This window comes from Vulpes vulpes, chromosome 9 (genome assembly GCF_048418805.1).
Source record: "Vulpes vulpes isolate BD-2025 chromosome 9, VulVul3, whole genome shotgun sequence".
Lineage (NCBI taxonomy): Eukaryota > Metazoa > Chordata > Mammalia > Carnivora > Canidae > Vulpes > Vulpes vulpes.
Genome location: NC_132788.1, coordinates 98882349 through 98898256, shown reverse-complemented (window position 1 = coordinate 98898256; position 15908 = coordinate 98882349). Strand labels below are relative to the sequence as shown.

The 15908-nt window shown below is 63.7% G+C and overlaps 2 protein-coding genes across 11 annotated transcripts in view; one reads left to right on the top strand and one right to left on the bottom strand.

Annotated features, from left to right (window-relative positions):
• The first annotated feature begins 1820 nt into the window (after positions 1–1820).
• Positions 1821–3449, top strand: F2RL3 (F2R like thrombin or trypsin receptor 3). Its single transcript, XM_072721291.1, has 2 exons — positions 1821–1981; positions 2265–3449. The coding sequence occupies exons 1-2, from the start codon at positions 1879–1881 to the stop codon at positions 3332–3334; spliced, it is 1173 nt and encodes a 390-aa protein (XP_072577392.1). The 5' UTR covers positions 1821–1878; the 3' UTR covers positions 3335–3449.
• A 1398-nt stretch (positions 3450–4847) lies between these two features.
• The window catches only part of CPAMD8 (C3 and PZP like alpha-2-macroglobulin domain containing 8), a 77391-nt gene continuing 66330 nt past the window's right edge, over positions 4848–15908 (bottom strand). For 8 of the 10 annotated variants that reach the window (XM_025989696.2, XM_025989697.2, XM_025989700.2 and 5 more), the window contains 10 exons: positions 15490–15645; positions 15331–15393; positions 14446–14630; positions 12716–12803; positions 11815–11889; positions 11107–11212; positions 10908–11018; positions 8500–8709; positions 7724–7847; positions 4848–5845 (listed from right to left, as the gene is read on the bottom strand). In XM_025989696.2, coding sequence (XP_025845481.2) covers positions 5824–5845; positions 7724–7847; positions 8500–8709; positions 10908–11018; positions 11107–11212; positions 11815–11889; positions 12716–12803; positions 14446–14630; positions 15331–15393; positions 15490–15645 — 1140 coding nt within the window. In that variant the 3' untranslated portion in view covers positions 4848–5823. Of the gene's footprint in view, positions 5846–7723; positions 7848–8499; positions 8710–10907; positions 11019–11106; positions 11213–11814; positions 11890–12715; positions 12804–14169; positions 14309–14445; positions 14631–15330; positions 15394–15489; positions 15646–15908 lie in introns of those variants that run through there. The other 2 variants (XR_003233635.2, XM_072721289.1) reach the window with 2 other exon arrangements.

Sequence of the window (15908 nt, the reverse complement as noted above, 5' to 3'; positions counted from 1 at the left end):
GCCACCCAGGGGCCGCTATTCTGCTTTTTTAAAAATGTGAGTTTCGGGGGGCACCTGGGTGGCTCAGGTCTTGATCTCAGGGTAGTAAGTTCAAGCCCCGCATTGGGCTCCATGCTGGGCGTGGAGCTAAATAAATAATAAACAAAAAAGTAAGGTTTTTACGGACAGTGACAGATGACACAGAAAAATCCCAACAGTACACAAAAGCACACAAACGGTAGGCCCCCAAGTCCCTCTCCCCAAAGGCGGCTGCCCTCAGCATCCTCCAGAAAGCCCCTGGCACGGCAGGTGGCCCCGCACATCCTGTGGGTGGGGGCTGCCCCCTCCTGCTGGCACAGGGTTGTTTCTGTGATGCTGTGGATACACAACCCCGCCTCTGCCCTGCGGAGAATACCCGCCCCCCCAACAAGTGACTTCCTGCCCGCGTGCCCCCCCACCGCCTCCCCATCCCTCCCCAGACATGGACTCCTGAGTCCAACCAGCCTCCCCCAGAGTCCCCCAGTCGCCAGCCCCCCAGCCGCCCTTGCACAGGTTCCACGTCCTGCTCCTAGAGAGCAGCAGGGGGTCCCCATCTGGGTTTCCCTGTGAGCTCAGAGGGACCTCAGTCACGAGGTGCCTGCGGAGACACACGCGTGGCTGAATTTGTCACCGGTGCCGGTGGAAACAGTCCGGAAACAGGGGAGACTCCTGGCTAAGACCCTGTCCCGGCCGGAACTGTCTGGGCCTGGGTCCCCCACCCTGGACTGGGGGCCGGGACCTTGGCATCTCACCCTCAGCTGCGCCGACGCCGTCCGGGACTGCTCGGTCACTTCCTGGCCGGTCCCCGTGACCTTGAGTGTGTGGCTAGATTAGGGTTCCCAGCACCAGGACAGGCCGCATCGCTGCCCTTCTCCCACCCCTGGTTCATTTCTTCTTCCTTGCCCCCCTACCGCCCCCTTGGGGTTCTCCTGCTCTCAGACCGCCCCCCCACCCCAGCAGCAGCAGCAGCCTGACCACACAGGTCGAGACCCCCCAGCGCGGAGCACGGCGGAGGCCTCTCCCTGGAGGGGCATCAGAGGGGGACTGTGTGCAGAAGAGAGGAGGACCCTCCCCCCTCCCCCGTGAGCCCCTCTGAATTTTTTCACCTGCAAGGTGGGCCCCCATCTGAGTGCAGGGACGAGGAGGCGCGAGAGGAGGGTGGGTGGCTCAGGGGCCCTCTGTTCCGGGCTGGCCTGGCCACCACTCTCAAGCTGAGTTCTGGCCTTGACCGTTCCCGGGAGCCTCAGGCTGCGGATGGAACCAGGAGGGGAGCAGAAGGGGCCTCAAGACCCAGAAGGAGGCCGAAGCTGGGCTCCTCTCTGCTCCCCAGGATAGTCCCAATAAGACAGTGCAGCCCCCACAGAGGACCCGGGTGTCTGGGGACGGGGGAGGATCACTCACCTGCTCTGACCTCTGACTTGGGAGGCAGGGCTCTGGTCCAGCCAGCCACAGATGGGGGGGGGGGGGTGCTGCAGGAAGGGCGCAGAGCCCTTGCCTGGGGACGTGACCTGCAGGGCTGTCCTGGGAACGGGGGCTGCTCACATGACCGGGTAGCAGGAAGCAGCCACTCAGCCTGGAGAGGCTTTCTGGGCTAGACAGAGGCTGAGGGTGGGGAATTTCCTCCCCCATCTTGCCAGCCCAACACTGGGACCCTGTTTTTGAAACTGAGTGACTCTAGCCACCAGGCCTCCCTGTCAGGCCACACCATGGGCCTGTCACAGGCTTGTGGGGGCAGGGCGTGGTTTATCTCACTGGGGCCTGTCCAATCCTCCACTGGCACTCAGGAAGCTGGGGGTGGGGGGTCCAGCCAGGGAGGAAGCCCTAGGTCAGCCGGCCCCAGCCCAGAGCAGCCTTGGCAGCATGTGGGCCCTGGTGCTGCTCTGGCCTCTGGTTATGGGGTTCAACCTGGAAGACGACAGCCAGAGCCCCCTCACCTACGACGAGATGGGGAGCACAGGGGGAGGTAATGGTGCATGCCCTTGGGCCTTGTCTGGGGGCTGGAGGGAGGCCTAGAGTTGATGAGTGGGAGACAGGGAACTGGCTGGGAGCGGGCAGTCCTTCAACCCAGCCCGGTGCCAGGGCTGGGGGTGTCTGTCCAGCTCTGACTCACCAAGCTGGGGGCTCCTGAGAGCTGGAGCCTGGACTGGAGCCCCCAGGGAGCCGCATCCCGCAGTGGGAGGGACGGCGGGGTCGGCGAAACGGGGGTGACAACCGGACTCTCAACGCCTCCATCCCCTTTCCCCCAGATGGCACAGTGGGGCCCCTGAGCGGGCCCCAGGAGGGGACCCCTCACTCGCCCCACCTGCGCAGCTTCCCCGGCCAACCCTGGGCTAACAACAGCGAGATCCTGGAGATCCCAGAAAGCTCCCGCGCCCTGCTGCTGGGCTGGGTGGCCACGCGGCTGGTGCCCGCCGTGTACGGGCTGGCCCTGCTGGTGGGGCTGCCGGCCAACGGCCTGGCGCTCTGGGTGCTGGCCACGCGGGTGCCGCGGCTGCCCTCCACCACGCTGCTCATGAACCTGGCGGCCGCCGACCTGCTGCTGGCCTTGACGCTGCCGCTGCGCATCGCCTACCACCTGCAGGACCGCCACTGGCCCTTCGGCGAGGCGGCCTGCCGCGCCACCACGGCCGCGCTCTACGGGCACATGTACGGCTCGGTGCTGCTGCTGGCGGCCATCAGCCTGGACCGCTACCTCGGCGTGGTGCACCCGCTCCGAGCCCTCACGCTGCGCGGCTGGCGCCTGGCGGCCGGGCTCTGCGCGCTGGCCTGGCTGGCGGCGGCGGCCCTGGCGCTGCCCCTGGCGCTGCAGCAGCAGACCTTCCAGCTGGCGCGGCCGCCCCGCGTGCTGTGCCACGACGCGCTGCCCGCGGGCGCCCAGGCCTCCTACTGGCGGCCCGCCTTCCTGTGCCTGGCCGTGCTCGGCTGCTTCCTGCCGCTGCTCGTCGTGCTGCTGAGCTACGCGGCCGCGCTGTGCGCGCTGGCGGCCGGCGGCCCGCGCTACGGCCACGCGCTGGGGCTCACGGCGCTGGTGCTCGCCTCGGCCCTGGCCTTCTTCGTGCCCAGCAACACGCTGCTGCTGCTGCACTACTCGGACCCGGGCCCGGACGCCTGGGGGGACCTGTACGCGGCCTACGTGCCCAGCCTGGCGCTCAGCACCCTCAACAGCTGCGTGGATCCCTTCATCTACTACTACGTGTCCGCGGAGTTCAGGGACAAGGTGCGGGAGAGGCTGCTCTGCTGGGCCCCGGGCGCCTCGGCAGCCTCCAGGGACGGGGGCACCCAGGGCACCGGCACCCGCTCCACCTCGCTGGTGTGACGGGCCCCCGGGAGGCGGGGCAGACGGAGAGGGGGTTGCACGGGGCCGAGCGGGGTCCCCTCCCAGTTCGTGTCTACAGGGACGCCCTGAATGTGAGCTGCTGTGAAATAGGGGCTTTGCAGGTACTGTTGAAATTGGGTCACACCGGAGGAGGGGAGAGCCTAAATCTGCTGTGACCAGTGTCCTTATAAGGAGAGGACGCACATACACACCGGGAAGGAGGCCATCTGACCACGAAGGCGGACATTGGGGTGACGCAGCCACAGCCAGAAAACACGACGCCCCGGCCAGAGGCCTCCAGAAACCGACCGCCCAAGCCACGCTCCCTCAGAGCCCCCGGAAGATGCCAACCCCGCCCACACCTTGATCTCGAGCTTCCGGCCTCCAGAACTGTCAGAGAATAAATTTCTGTTGTCTTAAGTCACCTGTTCTGTGGTATTTGGCTACAGCAGTGCCAAGAAACTAGTATCTGGGCTAAATGCAGATTCCCAGGTCCGGCCAGCTCCCTCGTGTCCCGGGGGGGCAGAGGGGTTGCCGACGCCACTCTAGAGCTGCTGCAGGACCCCCCCCCCCCCCCCGGGAGGCTGCTCCGGCTGCCCACCCCGTTATGGCCCAGGTGGCCAGGAGGCTAGACGGAGTCCTCCTTCCCCAAAGCCCAGGGCCTAGCTCTGGGACAGGCTCCCGGGTTTGGGGCATCTCCTGAACAGTCACTGAGGAGGCCCTCATCTGCTCCCCAAAACCTGGTGCGGCCTGGCATGGGGATCTACAGGATTGTCTTTTGCTGTCACCCTGGCTGCAGGATGGCACCTCTTCCCGTCAACCTGAGATCTAAATCCTTTTCTTGATGTTAATGTCTCCCACCACCCAGGACCAGGTGGGTGGACATCTGGAGGGTGGACGGGTAAGGCCTGGGGGTGAGGGCTACCGCCCTGCCACCCCCACCCCAGCTGTTTACCAGGTTCTGAGCTGTTCTGGAGTGTGTATTGGGGTTGGGGTGATACCACCAGGGGAAGGGTAGCCACTGCCCCCACACCAAAGAGCAGCACTCTGTCCGGAGCCACAGGGGCATCAACTGTGGGAGTAAGCAGGTTTCCCCAAGGCACAGGCAGGTGGGGGCTGTTCCTGGCTTCCCCATGGGGCCCATATGTGTCTGGTCTAGGGAAAAACCAGCCAGGGGGCATGCAGCCCCAGGACACACGAGGAGCCTGGGGAAGTGTTGGGAGAGCGAAGCATACCCATGTCAAGAGCCTGGTTGATGATGCACGAATTTTCCAAGATGTTACTTCCAGGGGAGGCTGGGTAAGGGGTACCTGGGACCCTCTCTGTCCTGGTAGCATTTCTTACAAATGCATGGGAGTCTGCGATTAGGTTGGGGTGCAGGTGTTCGAAATGTTCCTCCCCACCCAGCTCTGAAAGGCTGAGCTGGAGACCAGGGAACAGAGGTGTTGGGGGCCTGACAGGAGCAGGGGCTCCAGCCCTCAGTGCTGCCCCCCCAGAGGCCAAAGTCTGGCTGTGACTCTGGAAATGAGCTTTTATTATAGGAGCGGCCTCCGCAGGGAGCGGGCCCAGGGCCCAGGAACTGTCCCCTGTAGGCTGGTGGGGGTGAGCGGCGCAGGAAAGTGGCCGGCGCTGCACGCTGGGGACCCACTGGCTGGAGGTCAGAGACGAGCAGCACCGGCTGCAATAAATACCACTGCGAAGGGGAGAAGACAGGCCGTGCATGGGAGCAAAGAGAGGCAGGCATCCCCTGAGGGTTACAAAGAGGAATGTGGGAGGGTCCCCTGACGAAGGCAGGCCTGGGTGCAGAGCTGGGGCTCCCTCCCAGGATGCTGGGAGAGAGCAGTTCCCCGTGTGGGGTCCTGGGAGCTCAGGGGCTCAGGGGGTGAGACCCTGGGGTGGGAATCGACCTAGTCCTGGAGGCAGGAAGCTGAAGGCGCCTCTGTCAGAGCCCGTGGCTCTCCGAGGACCTGGCACTGTCAGGACCAAACATTCAGGGACCCCTGCGGTGAGATGGGGAGGGGTGTATGTGGGGACTGTGACCATTATGGGACAATTTGAAGTCTAGGTCCAGGGCCTCAGCAGCCAGGTGCCCCAAAGGGGGCCAGACCTTTGCATCTTGGAGAAAGGCAGCCTATTTCACTTGGAAGTTGCTGACCTGTTGGCCTCAGGTCCTTCCCAGGAATTCCACCCCTGCCCCAGGAGCAGGAGCTGCTCTGGCCCGAGGAGGGGTGCAGCCAGCCCCAGGTGCAGGTGGGGAGGTGGGGGGATCGAGGCCGACCCCCTGGTTGAGGGAGGGCTGGGAGGAGGCCTGTCATCCATCGAGGCAGGTCTCTGCGTTCCGTGTATCAGGTTCATTTGGAGGCTGGAGTCACCTGGAGCGGGGTCCACCCGCGCACCAGAGGGGCAAGGGAGCTCTCCCCTCAGTGGCCCCCTTCCGGGGGGGCAGACAGGGACAGGACGCAGCCAGATCAAGTCCTCTTGTCGGAGCATTAGGAAGAGAAGCCACTCTGACTGGAGAGAGAAAAGAGAAAGACACCGTGGGCTGCCAGGCCTTCCGGGGGCCAGCGTGCCCTCGGCTGAAGCCACCTCCACGTCATGGGGCAGGTGCATGTCCCCTGAGGAGGACCCTCAGGACCCTGCCCACTGCCACCGGGGCACGGCGATGGGACAGGTTGTTCACTTCTGGTACACACAACAACGTGGATGGGAGGCAAGTGAGAAAAGCCAGTCTCCAAAGGACTCCCGTTTCCACAGCATTCCCCCAAGGACACTCGGGGGAGGGGCCGGGTGGGCGTGGCTGTAAAGGGACAGCCCGTCTGTATCTTGACCAAGGCGGTGACGGCACAAAGCCACCGTAGGGGAGAACTGCAGAGTCAGTTGTGACAGTGGTGAAAAATGAACAACCAACTGAAAAGGGATATATATGGTGATCCCCGGAGTGGAATCGAAATGGAATCCTAAAAAAAATATTCAATAGAGGCAAAAGGAGCCACGGAGGACAAAACAGAACAAATTCTGAAACCAGAGCCGTAAGCCCAGCTCTACCAGAGCCGTAAGCCCAGCTCTACCAATAATTATATTAAGCGCACACGGACTGAGAGCCCTAGTGCCTGGTGTGGAGGATGCGGCCCTGAGCCTCCAGGACTTTGGTGGGCACTGGTGGAAGCATTCCCACTGGGTGTGCCAAAACCCTGCCTTTGCCACGGACATGTGTCGGGGAGACCCCGCCAAGGCAGGCAGGACCTAGGGCGACACAGTCTGAGGCCTGACAGTGCAGCCAGCCCCAGGAGCTGGCACGTACCTGAGCTGATAAACTCAACCCGTTGCTTAAACCTCTTGAGTTTGCTGTAATTTAGAAAAGTTCGCCTCCTCCAGGAAGTCTGCCCGGCAGCCATTCCCCAGCCTCACCCCACAGGGCTCTCTGGTCTCCCACCCACTTCCCCTTCCCTTCCCTGGAGTGACAAAGATTCTCTGATCAAAAGCCACCCAGGCTCCTCTTTTTCGACTAGGTCTCCACTTCTGGGCTTTGGGGTTCATTCATCTGAGCGCTGTCCAATTACAGCAAGACCCCTGCTACGTCGGCTTAGGCTGGAATCCCTCACTCCATACCTGATCACCCTCCATACCCAGTCAGCTCCCTCCTCCCCACCAGCCCTGGGGCATTGTCTGACACCCTGGCTTGCCTTTTGGGGGGGATGCTGTTAGGTGGGGTCAGTCAGAACTCTCCCTTCATCCCTGATGTTTCCGGTCAGTAATTCTTCATTCATGGACCCCACGCTGGTCCTTGACTATAAATCTCCATTCTTTCTTGTAGCATTCAGAACTGGGTCCTGGCTTCCTCTCCACTGTAAGGCCCCACCGCATGGTCCTGCTACTGGTCTCCAGTGCCCCTTCCCTTGAACAAAGTCTTCCTTGCCATCTTAACAAGCATCGTGAATGATTTCTTTAACAGGGTCCCAAGGCACCCCATGGACAGGTCTGTCCTGGGGTTGCGTCCTCGGGAAGGCTCAGCCTCACTGCCCTCCTACAGGCTGTTCTCTGATGTATGTTGGACGGACAGTGGGGGATGGGGTCAGGAGAGAATGGATCCCTGCAGGAGGCCACCTGCCTAGGCCCTGGGAGACTGGAGCCTGCACCCCCCTGGCCACTGTGCCCTTGGTAAGGACTCAGCTTGGGTCTGGCCTCTGGGACCCCAGCTCTCCCTGGATACAGGTAGTGCATCTCCCTATCCTCTTCATCACCACCTCCTCCTCCCCCTCCTCCCCATCACCTTGTCTCTTTCCTACCTAGTTTCTGGAAACCTGCAGGCTGACCCATCTATTGGTCACTCCCACTTCCTGTCAGGTGCAGGGCCAGTAGGGGGAGGGAACTGAGGGGCTTGACTCTCACCTGTCCTCTGCCTCCCCCTCCAAGTCCATCACCTCATGGCCATGGCTGGCTGCCAGGTGCCCAGAGTCCGGGGGCACTGGGTCATAGTCGTAACTGTATGATGCAGAGGCCGGTGTCAGCTGCTCTGGAAGGAAGGGGGGGCTCAGTCGGTAGGAGGGCACTGGAGGGGGACCATCTGGATGGCAGATAGCCCAGAGAAACCATAAAGAGATCTATGGCCCAGAGCAACAGACAAGAGGTGAGAGATTACAAGGGTGGGGGAAGGGGACACAGAGCTCAGAGATGTGTAGTCCCAGAAAGGCACAAACTTGGGCTGGGGATGGGGAGAGACTCAGGCAGGACTGAGGAGATGCAGAAACCCCGATGCAAGGAACCAGAAACGGGGAGGACACAAGGCCTAAGGAACAGAGCGTGACAGTCCTGAGTCCAAAGACAGAGAGTCAGAGATGAGAGATGCAGGGGCCACTTCTGTTAGGATCAGGGAGAGACAGGGAATGGAGGACTGCGACAGTCAGGGAGTGGGGGGAGAGGAGGGGAGAGGAGAGGAGGGGAGACGGAGTGACACTAGACAGGAGGGAGAAGGTGACAGGGAAGAGAAGGTGATGGGAGGAGGAGGTGGTGGGAGGTGGAGGATGAAGGTGATAGGAGGAGGTGATGGGGCAGAGGAGGTGGGGATGGGGAGGAGGAGGGGGTGATGGAGAGGAGGAGGATGTGATAAAGAAGAGAAGGATGCACTATTTGTATCCAGGGAGACCCAGACCCAGCTGGGTCCTCACCGAGGGCACAGCGACCAGGGGGTGCAGGCTCCAATCTCACGCGGCCTAGGCAGGCGGCTTCCTGCAGGTGGCAGGCGCTGGTGTAGACGACACCGTTGGAGCCGCACACTGGGTCCCCGCGGGCGCTACAGTCCCGGGCGCAGCCACAGCGCAAAATCTTCGCCCCCTCCTCTGGGGCGGCCGCAGGACCTCGCTCTCCCGGGGACCACCCTGAGGGCGAGGTGAAGTCGGCAGGGTCTCCGGAACCCCAATCCCCACCTGGCCCGCGCTTCCCACCAGGCCTGGAGTGGAGGAAAAGTCCCTGGGGGTGGGGACTACTACCTTCGACAGGGTGGCGACTGGTTGACAGTTACTGGGAGTCCCTGAGCCCTGACCTGCTGGAATTTCATGCAAGTATTTGCCCACTACTTGCAAAAACAACTGAAGTTATCAACCAAAGCAATCTAAACCTATTGCAAGTACGTTTGAAAAATAAAAAGGTTTTGAAGGATCTCCACAGCCCCACCCAGCCCTTTGCTATGGCCACCCTCGGAGCTCATGGCCAGGGCCCTGCAGTCCCTACACCTCTGGTTTGTGGACGCAGGAAGGGGCACCACGGGTTCTGCTCTGGGTGCCCTCACCTCGCTCGGCCCCGCCCTCTCCCCATCTCACTTTCACGCCTCTAGGCCCCGCCCCCGCACTGCCCGCCCACAGCCCCTCGGCCCCGCCCCTCTTCGGTGTCCGCCCACAGCCCCTCGGCCCCGCCCCATCCCGCTGCGCGCCCACACCTCGCCCGGCCCCGCCCCCTTCGGTGCCCGCCCACAGACCCTCGGCCCCGCCCCATCCCGCTGCGCGCCCACACCTCGCCCGGCCCCGCCCCCTTCGGTGCCCGCCCACAGACCCTCGGCCCCGCCCTTCTCGCTCGGCCCCGCCCCTCTTCGGTGCCTGCCCACAGCCCGCTCGGCCCCTCCCCCTTCTGTGCCCGCCCACAGCCCGCTCGGACCCTCCCCCTTCGGTGCCCGCCCACAGCCCCTCGGCCCCGCCCCTCTCGCTCGGCCCCTCCCCCTTCGGGCCCGCCCACAGCCCGCTCGGCCCCGCCCCTCTCGCTCGGCCCCGCCCCTCTTAGGTGCCCGCCCACAGCCCCTCGGCCCCTCCCGCTTCGGTGCCCGCCCACAGCCCACTCGGCCCCGCCCCTCTCGCTCGGCCCCGCCCCTCTTAGGTGCCCGCCCACAGCCCCTCGGCCCCTCCCGCTTCGGTGCCCGCCCACAGCCCACTCGGCCCCGCCCCTCTCTCTCGGTCCCGCCCCTCTTCGGTGCCCGCCCACAGCCCGCTCGGCCCCGCCCCTCTCGTTCGGCCCCGCCCCTCTTTGGTGCCCGCCCACAGCCCCTCGGCCCCTCCCCCTTCGGTGCCCGCCCACAGCCCGCTCGGCCCCGCCCTCCTCTCGCTCGGCCCCGCCCCTCTTCGGTGCCCGCCCACAGCTCGCTCGGCCCCGCCCCTCTTCGGTGCCCGCCCACAGCCCCTCGGCCCCTCCCCCTTCAGTGCCCGCCCACAGCCCCTCGGCCCCTCCCCCTTCGGTGCCCGCCCACAGCCCGCTCGGCCCCGCCCCTCTCGCTCGGTCCCGCCCCTCTTCGGTGCCCGCCCACAGCCCGCTCGGCCCCGCCCCTCTCGTTCGGCCCCGCCCCTTTGGTGCCCGCCCACAGCCCCTCGGCCCCTCCCCCGTCGGTGCCCGCCCACAGCCCGCTCGGCCCCGCCCTCCTCTCGCTCGGCCCCGCCCCTCTTCGGTGCCCGCCCACAGCCCCTCGGCCCCGTCCCTATCGCTCGGCCCCGCCCCTCTTCGGTGTCCGCCCACAGCCCCTCCCCCTTCGGTGCCCGCCCACAGCCCGCTCGGCCCCGCCCTCCTCTCGCTCGGCCCCGCCCCTCTTTGGTGCCCGCCCACAGCCCCTCGGCCCCTCCCCCTTCGGTGCCCGCCCACAGCCCGCTCGGCCCCGCCCTCCTCTCGCTCGGCCCCGCCCCTCTTCGGTGCCCGCCCACAGCCCGCTCGGCCCCGCCCCTATCGCTCGGCCCCGCCCCTCTTCGGTGTCCGCCCACAGCCCGCTCGGCCCCGCCCCTCTCGCTCGGCCCCGCCCCTCTTCGGTGCCCGCCCACAGCCCCTCGGCGCCTCCCCCTTCGGTGCCCGCCCACAGCCCGCTCGGCCCCGCCCCTCTCGCTCGGCCCCGCCCCTCTTCGGTGCCCGCCCACAGCCCCTCGGCCCCGCCCCTTCGGTGCCCGCCCACACCCTGCCCGGCCCTGTCCCCAGAATGAGCCAGCTTGTCCTCCTTCCTTTACCCAGCTGTCCTCTGCTTGGAGACCCGCTCCCCCGCTCGCACCTGAGCTCCAGAAGGGCGGTCGGGGTGGCTGGGGGTAGGGGAGGCAACAGCCCGCGCACTCACCGGGGCCCTGAGCCGGGGCGCGCTCCACCTCGTTGCACGCGGGCCCTGCGCACAGCTCCCGGGCAAGCGGACTGCGCGAGCTGACGTTATAGAACCGCGTGGCTTCGAAGGCTGCGGGACGAGGTAGGGGAGGAGTGACCAACTGATGGGGTGACAAGGTGAGGAACTGAGCTGAGGGTGCGGGTGGGCGCGGGCCTACCAGGCTCGTAGTAGTCGTACACAGAGACGGGCAGCGCAGACGTCCTGCCCACAACATGCTCACGCAGCGCGCGGAACCGCACGCAGGTCAGGCACCGGCTGGGGATCTGTGGGGTTAGCAGACGGGCTCAGGCCTGGCTGGGGCCACTAGGTTCAGGGATGAGCGACAGCCCCTACTATGCCTCAAAGCATGTGCCCAGAACTGGCTGATTTTCAGGGTGCCCAGGAGGCGTGAAAAACAGAAACTTGATTCCACTTAGTTGTGTGGGTCCTTCCAGTCTACGTGTTAGAACACCTGGTCTTTCACTCCTCACTCCCACCCTCCCCTCCCCCAGCCCCTGGCAACCACAAGCCTGCTCTGTGTGTCTCTATGGATTCACCTGTTCTGGACTTTTAATATACATGGGATTATGCGCTAGGAAGCCTTTTGTGTCCGGTGTTCAGGTTCATCCACACATCAGTGCTACACTCCTTTTTATGCCTGAATACTATTCCATCCCCTCCCAATGTTTTCCACCCAAGTGAGCTGGCTGGGGCGCAAAGCCACCAGCTGTACCGGCTCTGCCTGGATTTATTGTCTCTGTTTCTTTTTCACCATATGAGATGGTTGCAGGAACCACACTGGGCCATGACAGCTCCGCCCTCACCAACACGGCTGCCGCAGAAGCCTCCACCCCTGTGCCCAGCCCCACCCCAGTGACAGTAGTACCTCATCAAAGTAGAAGAGGACTCTGCGTCCAGCCACCTCGTACCTCTTCAGCGTGAAATGCTTGTCAAAGAGCAGCTGGCAAGGAAGCCAGAGGTCAGGGTCCATCCACCCAGCACCTCTGTCCCCAGTGCTTGCTTCCTCCCCAGTCTCTGTGGGGCCGACACTGGTCAGGGGGAGGTGGGCCAGGTTCGGAAGGAAACCAAGGCCCCAGAGGCTGGCGGCTTGCCTGTGGCCCTCCAGCAAGTCCCCACGGGTCAGTGCTACCCAGGCCCTGCCAGCCCACCCAGCACCCGGGACAGGGTATGCGAGGCTGGTTACAGCTACCCTGAGCTCCCACCTTCCCTCCCCTTTCCTTCCTATAGCCTCCCTCCATCTGCCTGTGACATCCGAGGTGCCCAGCTGAACCCTGCCACCTGCTTTTACCTCACCTGCAAGGTTCAGCTGCCATCCAGCCTGGGACTTCATAGTTTTTGAAACATAAACCCAAGGCCTCTGTACTGGTCTTTCTTAACCTGGTGCTCTGCGCCACCTCCCTGGTCACCTCCACCCCCCAGGACCGGCCTGCCTTTCCTTCTCTATTCTCCCCACACTGCAAACCTCCTCCTGCCTTGGGCAAGACCACACCCACCACATGGGACGGGTCTCTCTTGAGTTTGGGGGTAGTGACAAGTTTCTGGAGAACCAGGGCTGAGGGTACCCTCTGGCACCCCACCTTGTCCCTAAAGCACATCCATGTTTGCTGACTCCCTCCTCCCCCACCAGCCCCCCAGCAGGTGACCAGCCCCAAGGCATCAACTTTGCCTAATAAAAAAAAAAATTATAAAGGGCAGGGAATTTGCAACCCGGACAGGGCAGTCCGCTGGAGACCCCACCTGGCTCCTGCCTGCCGGCGCCACCTCACCTGCTCCAGGCTCTCGATGTCCACCCGGAAGCCAGAGAGCAGAGGCACCTCCAGGACGGCCATATTGGAGGACCCTGCATGCAGCCACCTTTCAACGAGAGGAGAGACAGGCCCTCGAGCTCAAGCCCTGTGGTGGAACTCATGGCCCCCTGTGACATGCACAGTCCCGGCGGCTGAAGTCCTGGGGGAGCCCGCCCCGGGTCTGGCTGGGTGGCACCTCTGTACACACAGCTGGCCGGGTCATCGGTCGGCCCATTTCACAGCTGAGACTCTAAGACCCGAAAGAGAGGGCTTGGCCGAGGGTTCTGGGCCTGACCCAGGTCTACTGACTCTGGGTCGTGCTTGCCCCAAACCCCATGCTATGTCCCCAGCACAGGAAGCAGCTCCATGGGGGCCACGGGAGCCCAAGTGACTGGGCATCTCTAGCCAGCCCTAGTTTCCCCTTCTATGACATGAGGTAGGCATGACTGGCCTCTGGGGCCTGCTACATGACAGGCCCTCCCAGTGCCAGGTGCTGGTGACAAAGGAGGGTGGCTGACATTCACAGAGGAGCCTGCAGACTGTGGGCCCGAGGGCCTGTGGTGGCCACAGCCCCTGGGGAGGCTTCCGGTGGGGCTGTGGCCTGAGCAAGCCCATATCTGGATGGCACATCCTGATTCTTTCTGACACAGCTGAGAGCGGAACAGATGTCTCCAGCAGGCCTGATGGGGCCAGAGAGTTGGGGCCAGCCAGGCTGCTTCCTGCTGCCCCTACCCCAGTTGAAGGCAGGTTGAGGGTCACGGTAGAGGAGGGCGGCCCAGGCAGCTCCAATGGGCTTGGGAGGCCATGACAACCATCCACCTTTGGGCTCCCAAATCATCACCATGGCAACAAGCATCCTCTGCGGGCAGCCGCCTGTGCCCCCCTGGGGACCCTCTGTGGCCTGGTCCCGGGGTCCCTGTCAAAGAACCAAGAGGCCTGGATCTGGTGCATCAGGCAGGGACCACACCACCTGGGCCACCTGCCTCACCTGCCACTGGGGTCTGCTGCATCCATCTGGAAGCTTCCATCTCCCTCCTCATTTCAAAAACCATCTGCAGTGTAAGTGCCTGACAGCAAGCATCTGATTGCAAAAGCATCCATTTCAAGGATATCCATCTTAGATACACAGATTGCCAGCTGTGTGACATGGCTACAGAGAAGCAGCTAGACAAGGAGCCAGGCGCCCCCACACATGGGAGTTCCCCTTTTAGGAAGCCCTGGGTAACCAAGATAAAGGACCTGCTTTTCCCTTCCTGCTCCCTAATTCCTGCTCTTATCTTTTTAAATGTGCCAATAAGAATGGACTGGTGAAACCCTAGGCCCCCCCTCTCTGGCCCAGTAAAAGGCAAAGCCCCACACACCTCCAGACTTTCTACCTGTGACCTCGCTGTGTGGCCCCGGGCATGCCCGGTAACCTCCAGGGCCAGTGAGTAACACGAACCTCGTTCTTCAAAGTTCCCTGACGGTTGCTGCCGAGATCTCTTGCGACCATAACAAGAAGCACAGGGGCCGGTGCAGCCACAGCCTCGGGAAATGCAGTAGGGATCTCAGGAGTGCCCCGGGCATCCCGGCCTGATCGCATCACAATCCAGAGGCTCAGAATGACGCAAAACACCATCCCTGAGCACCTGCCCAACGTCCTGTCCTGGTCCTGAGAGGCCGTCCTCCTTGGATGTGGCCCTCCTCGGCCAGCAGGGAGGTGGCCTTACCTGGTGCACACCTCCAGGGTGACCTGGTACTCCTGCTGATGCTGGTCGGCCGCTGGGTCATCGTCATCAGCGGAGGCGGCGGGAGCCGGGGTCTGCCGCTGCTTGGCCTCAGGCTCCTGGAGGCTCACGGACAGCTGGAAGGCCGGTTTGGCCACCGGGTCTGGCACATGGTAGGTGACATCGATCTGGGGGGTGTGGGAGGGCCGAGGCTTAGGGAACCTGGGGTTGGGGCAGGGGCAAGGCAGCGGCTTGGCTAGAACGATGACAAAAGTGACGTCAATGACGGACGTGGGGACTACCATTACATCATTCAATCCTGCAGCCACCCAAGCGAGTGCAGGTACGACTGTCACCCCCTTTGCATGCAGGTCAGGCCCAGGCCCCACTGCCTCCAGGCCACTCCCACCGATCCACCGTGTTGTCTGGGCTCCCGTTTTACACCTGGGGAAGCTGAGGCTTCCAGGGTCTCCAGGCAGACTTGCGCTCTGACCACAAGACGAGCCTGCCCCGGCCCTGAGTGCGGCTAAAGCCGGGGCTGGGTGACCAAGGGGCTGCAGGGAGAGCCAGGCTGAGTCCAGACAGCAGCAGGGAGAAGAAACAGGAGGCACTGAGCCAACTCCGGGGGTGGGCGAGGGCATCTGCTTATGGTCAGAGACCACTGGATTGAGAGTCAAACATTTTCTTAGTGGTGGTGGGGGTGCCCATACCCAAGAGGAGGCACAGCCACGTGCCCTGGGCAGGCTGGGCTGCATTACGGGGTCAGAGTCTGCCCCAGGGGCTCTCTCAGCCTGCCCCCCCGCTGAGCTGGGAGCCTCCAGCCTGCCCCTCGAGGCGTCCCCAGGTTCCAGAAGCCCCAGTGAGCTCCTGACGGCCCTACAGCCCCACCTGCATCAGGCAGCAGCCTTCACCCTTGGCGCTCACGAACAGCCCCGTGGGGAGGCTGGGGATCTGAAAGAGAGAAGACACCATGATGCCCTCTGCAGACGCACAAGGGTGGGTGGGCAGCAGGGAGGGTCCCCCAGCCCCTGGTCCAGGAATACACACCGCTGCTGTCTGCAGAACCTTCTGGTTGGCCCTGTGCAATTCGAAAGTCTCCTGGTAGTCCAAGTTGGTGGAAGCCAGGGAGACAGTGAGGTTGATGCTGCCAGCATAGGACAGGATGGCATACTCTGCCAAGGCCTGCAGAGCCACGCACGTGTCCTGGGGACAGGCGACGAGGTGCTGTCAGCCCCAGGGACAGGTCAGCCGCCAGTCTCCCTGCCCCCATCTTAGGAGGCTTGGCCCCAGTGGGGGGGCACCATGGACCCTCTCTGAAGGCCAGAGACCCATGGGGCTGGAATGGAGAGCCAATCTGGTACAGACATCCGTGGACTGGGGGCTCCGGCAACAAGCAGGCATCTCCACAGAGGCAGACGCTGGGTCCTTGTCCCAGAGCCAGATGCATCTGCCCTTAGGCTTCCCTT

Excerpts from the sequence above, each read along its gene's own strand:
- F2RL3 (XM_072721291.1), top strand. The coding sequence starts at position 1,879 with ATGTGGGCCCTGGTGCTGCTCTGGCCTCTGGTTATGGGGTTCAACCTG. Across the intron at positions 1,982-2,264 it reads GATGGGGAGCACAGGGGGAG|ATGGCACAGTGGGGCCCCTG; the intron begins GTAATGGTGCAT and ends CCTTTCCCCCAG.